Genomic DNA, 8,731 nt, shown 5'->3' with positions numbered 1-8,731 from the left:
GCGGTTGAGGAAGGACCAAGGAAGATTGACCTTCATTAGGAGTTGGGTCCTAGGCTGATGAAGTTTCATCCGTTGAAGCAAGACCCCTCCTCCTCCGTCAGATCATAAAATATCTTTCTTTCTTCTATCTTACCATAAAGAAAAAGCCTATCTTCATCTACCATATTAAAGAGGAATGACTCAATCTATTCCAGTGGAATCGACCTCGTCTCGATTGTGAGAAGTTGATCAAGATTCTAGACTCAAGGAATTGTCTTTATGAAAGTTAAAAGTGCATAGTACAATTAAATAGAAAAAAGATAAAATAATTTTAAAAAATGAGAGACCGGATTGAATAAGATAATAAATCACCACTACTTTTATAAATACTTTACAGATCACCTTGATTTTACCAATATTTTTTAAAACTAATCTAAAATGACAATAAATTCACAAAATAATAAGTAGAATCCAAAATTTTGGTAAATATTTTAATTTAGTTTTCTATTTTAAAAAATGTCTCTTTTTTTTTTCTCTCTATTTTTCAGTTACCTCTTAGTTAAATATTAATTAAAATAACATTTTAATAGGATGAAGTTATTCCATTTTCAATTACTTAACATAATCATAATTCGTTCCCCATTACTCATTCATGGTTTATTTATTAAAAAAGGTTTGCTATTTATTTAAAAATTATTACTGACCTATTTTGAAGAATTAAAAACAACAAAAAAAACCCTAATTTATATTTTTTTCCTCTCGTTTTTCCAAACTAGATTTATATGAAGAATTATCCTCCCAAAAACCTTTTGCGCCTACACAACCCCTCCCCCACCCTTTTCCCTCGTTTTCCCCTTTTCTTCACCGGAAGCAATAGTCGCCGCACGCACGCTTGTCGCTGGAAGCAATCGTCCCCGCTCGTTGCACCACTCGTCTCCCCATTTGCCGTTGCCCTTCCCCCAAGTAAGTTTAACTTTATTTATTATTTTTCTTCCGTAATCTAGTGAAAAATTAAATGTTACATAAAATAATAATAATAATAAACATAATAAACATAAACATAATAATAATAATAATAATAATAATAATAATAATAATAATAATAATAATAATAATAATAATAATAATAATAATAATAATAATAATAACAACAACAACAACAATAATAATAACAATAATAATAATAATAATTATTATTATTATTATTGACTAGAAGATCTTACCCATAGTCATAATAAGAAGAATAATGGATCCCACTCGAGTCAATTTCGAAGGAAAACCAACTCAAACCAACCTAATCTAGGCCAATCACAATCCTCATGAAACTTACATCGGAAAAATCTTCAATTAGCATTTTTCTATTGGGGGCTTTTTTTTGCTTGTGTTGCAAGGTCACTGCTCGTTAGTGCAATTAAATATTTTTCATTATTATTATTATTTTAGGTATTAAACATCAAAGTTTTGACTAGGTTGATTTAATTTTTTTTTTCAAATATACCAAAAAATCTATTTATGACATATTCTTCAAATTTCATTTAATTTTTTTAAAGTTAGATTGCTATACTTAGGATGATGATGAGGATGATTATTACTGTTGTTATTTTTGAAAATGAGATAACAACACATTAGACTTAACAAAGACCCTATATTACAACTATTCCTTTGAAATTGGAAGGACCAAAATATCAAATATCAAATATCAATAGGCAGCCGAGCCCAAATGTGTGAGGAGCAGCCCAAGCCCAAAATGAAGTGCTCTCCACTCCTCAGCTAGGCGCACTGCGTATTACCATTTCTCCAAACTCTCTTGGAACTTGGAAGCCATAGCCTGTAGCTCACACCTTTTCCCGTTCTCTCTCTCTCTAAAACGCTCCTCCCTTTAAAGCTCCTAATCTCTACTTTACAGAGACAAATCATATTTCTTTTCTTTGGGCAATCGTATTCTGGCCTTAAGAGCTTCGGTTAAGCTATATTTGATCAGAGTCTGGTGCATAACGGAGTACCTCATTTTCTGACTCCGTCGGATTTCAGACTTTAGAGGTTTGCTTCATTTTGTAATGAGTTTCTTCTTATCTGATCAGAATCTGGTTAATTATGGTGTTCTTCTGATAGTTTATTCAATGAATAAACTTCATACTGCCCTGTTTTCTTATTGAGTTGGATGTTTGAATACATTTTCTAGCATTGTCAGAGATATCTTGGTACTAGTTTCAGAAAACGCGTAATTTCTGAGGATTTTTTAAAAAATTATTTTTAAGCACTTGGAGAAGCTTCAATTAATTGTTTCTTGTATGTCCGATCAACGATTTTTAATCTTGTTTCTAAATTTTTCAAAAATTGAGAACCTTCCTAACAAGGGTTTCCCCGTTTCTTTTGCTTCTTTTCTCTTTTGGTTTCTTATCTTCACGCTAATATCTTCATTCTCAAGGTAATTTTCTTTCTTCAGTCAGTCTCTCTTGTGCTCGCTTAACGCTTGAGCCCATGGTTCCCTCTTTTATGGATGCATCTTCTCTATTGCTGTTGTTTGTTGTTTATATCTTTCTCTATTGGTGCTCTGGAATTAATTTGGAGATAAACTTGCAGATGTATTATGAACTAATTTGGTTGTTTTGGGTATATAATTTTAGGGGGGAACTAGATGAGTTTAGTGTCAAAAGAGATGGGTTTAGTGTCATGAAAGATGGGTTTACTTGATTTGGCCACATTAAGATTGCTGATTTTGTGTTTTTCATTGCGATTTGAAGCTTCTGAATTTGTTGGTTTCTCGAGATGGTGATGTTAAGATTGCTGATTTTGGGATTGCAAAAGTGATTAGAAGAATAAATCTCTCTCCAATGTAATAAAAGTTCTTAATGAAATTGCATGACCTAACTTCAGAAATAATCCAATTTCCAGCATCCCGAATACTTCTTTTCATCTACTTTGAATTATAAATGGTTAAGAGTCTAGACTTTTAGTTGGACTTCGTTTCTATTAACATTCCATTTCTTCACCGTTTGACTGAAGAAACTATTGTTGGTTTGCATCTTTTAATGTCTTTAAAGAAGATATCTAATCTTCTGTTTCTTCATACTCTTTTTTCATGATATTAGACTTCAGTTTTCTGTTAAAGGAAACTGAGGAAGGATACACAAGTACTAGAAGTGGTGTGTAAATATGAAGCTGTTGGTGTGGATTCTAACCTTTCATGGAACCGATATTTATTTTGGAAGCTGTCATTCTCAATCTTGGGAAACTTGAAAACTTAAGACAACGATACTGAAAAAATGGTCAGTTGGAGAAATGAAGATAGTGGAGCTAATCTCACTAGGTTAGTGACGCAGCTTACCGTAAAGCTTAGGAAATTTATGAATAATTCTTATGATATCTTTATTAATGAGAGGAGAAGCCTTTTGTAGGCTGAAGTTTACAAGAGTTTGTTGAAGTTAGTTATTTTAGAACTAACTTTGAATTGAGTTAAGATATATGAGAATTAACTAAACAGTAACTAATCATAAGATACAAGAATAGTAATTCAAGATACTCAAGAATTAGTTAAAGAAATACTAAAGAACTTAAAGAAACATCAAGGTAACTTTTATGCTTAATTAACCCTAGTTTCAAGGTGTAAGAATTAGTTTCCTACGTTAATAGATGGAATCACCTAGTATTTCATAGATGACTATTTTGTTTGGATGAAAAGAAGAGGAGAGGAAAGGATTGCAAGAATCTTTTTTAACACTTCAACAGACTAGTTAATATATACGCTTACAAACTTAGAACTAAACTTAGTTATGAAGGGGATTGATGTGATTTGGAGACATTATAGTTCAAAGAAGCATTGTATGGAGGTTTTCTTTACAAATAGAATCTCGAGCTGTTTTCCTTACTGGCCTACTCAAGTCTAAGGTTTAAGATAAGGATAGGCAATGAAAGAAAAAAAACAAGTAACAAAAACACACAAATTTTACAAAAAGAAACCCTTTATCTTCTTTTTGTGTATGTTCAATTTTGTCGGTTTCTTATCTTTAACTCTTGCATTGCTTTTCGAAGTTTATGTCCTGATCTCAACTGGTGGTGTCAATTCATTTGGATTGGAGTACTTAATCACAATCACTTGCTGTACATTTTGTTTAAAAGAAGCTTTAGTAAGTTGAAAAATATACAGAGTTTGAGATATTTAAAGTGGATTAATTAAAATATTTAGATTTCCAAATTTTTGGATTAATGTTGGAGTTGGATATTGGATTAATTTTTGAGAAATTGGATTTTAGTTGGAAAATTAGAAAAAATATAGAGAAATGTCCTATTTATGAGATCATAATAAAAAGGAAAATGAAAAAGAAAAAGAAAAGAGATTAGGAGACAAAAACCTGAGTCGTGTTCTTCTTCCTCCAGCAGCTGCCCATACTGTTGATTATTTTAGGAATTGTTTGTAATATATTGCTTCTGCTGAATAAAACATGATGTAGTTTCTGATTATTTTTTTAGTGCAATTTCTGATTATTATGTGCTACATTATTGCTAGAATATTTGTTTTGGAATTCTGTTTTTGTTACTAGTTCTAAAAAATAGGTAAAAAATGAGTTTGCGTACATTCGATGCTTTGGGGGTTCTGCCCATCCTCTTGATACTTGAAATTGCAAAATTCACACTAGTTATGATGGCTTAAGTATTCACTCATGTTCTTATTTACATTTTTTAATCATTTTTTTTAATATTCTATTTCAGAGTGTACTGATTCATCTGGGCCATCAAGTATCCCTACATTTGTAAGTTTGGCTTTTCTTGGAAAGTAAAGGGAGGACAGGAGCAATCATGGATGGTAGGTTAAAATTTTCATTCCATCAGTTGTTAGTGGTTGTTTTGCTATGTTATAGTAATACCTGATTTTGTTTAATTCAATTATTTTCTGTGGCCTGATCTCTTGCCAAATGTTACATTATGCATATTGTTGTAAATTGAATAAAAAAGTTGTATCTCTTTAAAAATAATTAGAACATGTATATTATTGACTTGGTGGTTTTAATGCAATAGTTAAGAATGTTTGACTCTGTATGTTGTTACCTAAGCAAGACTATTAGCTGCATTTGATTTGGAGACTCTAGTTTTTAGTGCACAAGGAAATCTTTAATTGCAAACATCATAAATATCTGTTCTCTTTTTCCTTTTTCAACTAAACAATTTTAGCTGTCAATAGGTGGTTCAATATCTTAAGCTGGATTTGGATCAATATCATTCTTAAGGATCCCTTTATTCTTTCTCAAGTGTTTAAATTTTCCTATGTGCATCTAATTAAGTATCTGATACAAAAGTATAATTAGAGGCCATATTGTTTTACACAGTCATTGAATTAATTTAAGCTGAAACAGAGCACTAACTGACTAATTTTCACCTTTTTGGCTTCAGTCGACTCACAACCATCCATGGAAGAAACCATTTTGGTTGGTGATGATCTAATGATGGGGCCACCATCGCCCATCATTCCACCTGAAATTGCATCTCATGTGCTTGAAGGTGTTGATTTGTGCGATGGGATATTGAGGAATCTCTTTCTATGTGAGTATTGCCCTTTGCTTATATTTTTCGTTATCTTTTGTAAGCTGATATGATAGTGTTGCTGCTACATTTTAATTTAACTTGGCAGGCTTGCAAATAAATGATATTGAGCCTTTTTGTCAAGATGAAATAGCAGTTTATCGACAGTGTGCTGAAAAACGGGTAAGACTATAGTTTGCACATTTTTATAGTCTCAGTTTCTCTAAATTAAGGTTTGTAGCAATGGTAATTCGAGATGCCTTTTTTCTTTTTAAATGTTATTTTTTTTATTATTTAGTTGATTGCTTCTAGACAAGCATAGAGACTTGTAAGAATGAGATTTGGGAATCCATTAAATTCAATGGTTTCTCTTGGAGTTTTGACTCTTAACATTTCTTACAATTTCTAATCTACTTGAACAATGCCAACTGGAAGAACTTTTCACCACTCCCGTGATCCCCTTTTGGGTTGATTCCTTATCTCCCATTATATTTTGTTCCCCTAATTCTTTGATGAAGTTCGGTTTCTCTTTCTTATCAGAAAGATATGTCAATTTGTTCTATTCATCAATGCCTACCTACTAATTATTTGGCGCTCAATAAACACACTGTAGGATAGAGAACTAAGACAACGGCTGCAAGACAGTGAATGTAAATTAGGGTCATCAATGCCTCTAGATGCAGCAAAGGAAAGGGCTACACAACTTGAATCAGAAGTTACATTATTGGAGAGGTATGCCACCACTCTTAAGTAATAGGGTTACAATCACCAATCATTATTATCAAGCTTCAAGGTTATTGTAGAAGCTTTTTCCCCATGTTAATCTTTTGCATTAATTCTATCAAACTGGTTGATCTTCATTACAAATTAAATTCCCAACAAGGTTGACTAGTGTAAAATAAACCTTTCAGGAATTCTTCATCTAGAAATCTTCATGTTGGCCTTAGTAAACAAAGTTACTATTTTGTGGAGCAACGTGGCTATGGAAATGGATTCGATATGATGGTTAAAAATGAGCCCTATTAATTTTGAAAATTAATCCATGACTCAGATGAGAAATAGTGGATCTTGTGATATTCTTGGATTGGATTAGTTTCTAGATGTGTTGTAATTATGCTCATTTTTATTTGTGAGACACAGTCACACAATGAACCCTCCAACATATATCCACAATGTTGTAGGCCTCCAGCATATCTCCAAAATGGGATATGATATTGTCCAGTTTAAGCATAAAGCCTTCATGGCTTTGCTTTTAATTTTACTCAAATGGTCGCATACAATGATCGCATACAATGTTCGCATACAATGAGATATAGTTGTCCTTACTTATATCATGGATCTTTCCCTTATCCAACGTAGGGCTTTGGTTGCATGCCAACGTTGTTGATTCTGACTTGGATTAACTTTCAACTGTCTACAGGAACTTTTATGAGGAGACTATCCTATCCCACCTTTTTTTCTTATTGTATATTAACTAGTAGAATGCTTCTTATAGATTTCTTTTTCTGGTCTGATAGTGTTTATGTTTTGACTTGTGGGACTCAACCACAACCGTAATCCGTTTCATCTCCCTAACTCCACTCATATTTCTGTTTTGATCCACAGACGCCTAATTCTTGCTAGTGGTGTTGAAGGCATCGAAGGATTCCGTCAACGATGGAGTTTGCACGGTCGGCTCACTGATACCAAGTAATCCTGATTTGCTTTCTTCTCTAGTTCATTGACACCCTTTTACCTGAAGAGTTCTATCAGTTGGTTTACGTCTGCTACGGAGTTGTAATCGGGATGTTTCTCAAAAGACACAAGATTTGTAACTTTAAAGGAGGATTTCTGTTTCTTCGCTCAAACCCTAAGCAGAAACTTCAGTCCTTAAGTTTTAAACTACTATTTAAACTGATTTCAGTAGCTCGGTTAGTTTCAACTTAACTGTTGTCTTGCATTCATTTTGGTGCAGGAAAAGGCTGGAATCTTTAAAGAAAGGAATCGAGAACAGAAGAGATGATGAGCCAGCAAGGAAAACGTCGTCTTCCAAAAGATGGTTCTTTTAGTGTAAGTGATTGCTTCATATACTATGAATCCTATTTGGTTCTTAAAAGTTTATGAACCACGATTCTTCTAAATACAAACAAGGCTTGAGTTTTAGGCTAAAACTCTATGTAGTCTAACAAGGGCATCTTTTTAAATTTTTGGCACAAAAAGAAGGTAAATGACTGTGTTACATCAGATAATACAAGCAGAGAAGTTTATGGGCAGACATAAAAGAGTAGGCTTCTTTATACGCCCACCAAAGAGACACTGCAAAAGAAATGGTTAAAAAGACTGTTTTAATGTATAGAGTAATTTTGAAGAGAGTGGAAAAAGCGATTTTAAGAGCGTGTTTAGATGTGATTTTCAAATAGTTACAACCGTTTTTGTTATTTCTAAAATTATCTTGAAACGTTTATGTACTCATTTAAAACCAATTTATTTTGATGATATGTAAATCACATTTAAAATGTGAAATTAAATATTAAAATAATTTGAACCGATTAAAAGAGCATCCTAAAATAACTATGAGAATTATAATAATGATTGACAAATTTCAGATTTACTACCAAATATTCACTAACCTGTCTTTTACAAAACGTTTCAAAATCAAAGAAAAACAGGAAGACTTTCTTTGGTATTTATTCCAAATTTTTTTTCTATTTATTCCAATTTCAGCAGAAGTGTAATAGCAATTGTGAAAACTAACACTTTTTTTTTAAATTTTGTTTTATAGTTCTCTTTTAACTATTTTAATAAGGGTATAAGATTAATGTAAATTATTGGACTAAAGAGTCTCCAAAGAGGTTGATTATTATGGTATAATTGTAGAAGTTGGGATGTTGGAGAGGAAAGTAAGATTAGCATGAAAACGCGTGCATGGTGTGATGAAATCAGTGGGATGGAGCGTTGAGGGTGTGATGAAATGAGGCCTTCAAATGAAAAGAACAAAAAAAGAAAAGGAGGGGAGGGGTGGGTTTAGATACTGACAAAAGATAGCTTTGTCTTTTCGTGATGCGTGTAAAGCACACTCCACTATGGCGCGTCGATATGGGCGAAAAGTCTTCGACATTCTCTTCCCAATCCCTTCTCTCTCTCTCTCTCTCTCTCTCTCATTCTTTCCTTTTTCTCTCAACCTCACACCACACCTTTTAACTTCATATTAATAAGGATCAACTTATGTGATTTATATCAATTAATTAACCAACAA

The 8,731-nt window shown here is 32.6% G+C and overlaps 1 protein-coding gene across 3 annotated transcripts; it reads left to right on the top strand.

The window, feature by feature from the left end:
- Positions 1-1,774: 1,774 nt before the first annotated feature.
- On the top strand, positions 1,775-7,866 carry LOC101214968. 3 transcript variants are annotated; one of them, XM_031884908.1, is made up of 8 exons: positions 1,775-2,019; positions 3,072-3,289; positions 4,690-4,783; positions 5,368-5,517; positions 5,606-5,679; positions 6,110-6,228; positions 7,102-7,185; positions 7,451-7,866. In XM_031884908.1, exons 3-8 carry the CDS (start codon positions 4,777-4,779, stop codon positions 7,542-7,544), a joined length of 528 nt encoding a protein of 175 aa, XP_031740768.1. In that variant the 5' UTR covers positions 1,775-2,019; positions 3,072-3,289; positions 4,690-4,776; the 3' UTR covers positions 7,545-7,866. The 3 variants fall into 3 exon arrangements, with proteins under 3 accessions (XP_031740768.1, XP_011653622.1, XP_031740769.1); XM_011655320.2 differs by lacking the exon at positions 3,072-3,289; XM_031884909.1 differs by lacking the exons at positions 1,775-2,019; positions 3,072-3,289 and adding an exon at positions 2,132-2,407.
- The last annotated feature ends 865 nt before the right edge of the window (positions 7,867-8,731 follow it).

Source organism: Cucumis sativus, chromosome 4 (assembly GCF_000004075.3).
Source record: "Cucumis sativus cultivar 9930 chromosome 4, Cucumber_9930_V3, whole genome shotgun sequence".
Taxonomy (NCBI): Eukaryota; Viridiplantae; Streptophyta; class Magnoliopsida; order Cucurbitales; family Cucurbitaceae; genus Cucumis; species Cucumis sativus.
Note: the sequence above shows the minus strand (reverse complement) of the source record. Positions and strands in the feature narration are given on the sequence as shown.

Bases quoted from the DNA above. Each gene is read 5' to 3' on its own strand.
- LOC101214968 (XM_011655320.2), top strand. The intron at 5,518-5,605 runs GTGAGTATTGCC...TTAACTTGGCAG, and splicing joins ATTGAGGAATCTCTTTCTAT to GCTTGCAAATAAATGATATT. The intron at 5,680-6,109 runs GTAAGACTATAG...AACACACTGTAG, and splicing joins GACAGTGTGCTGAAAAACGG to GATAGAGAACTAAGACAACG.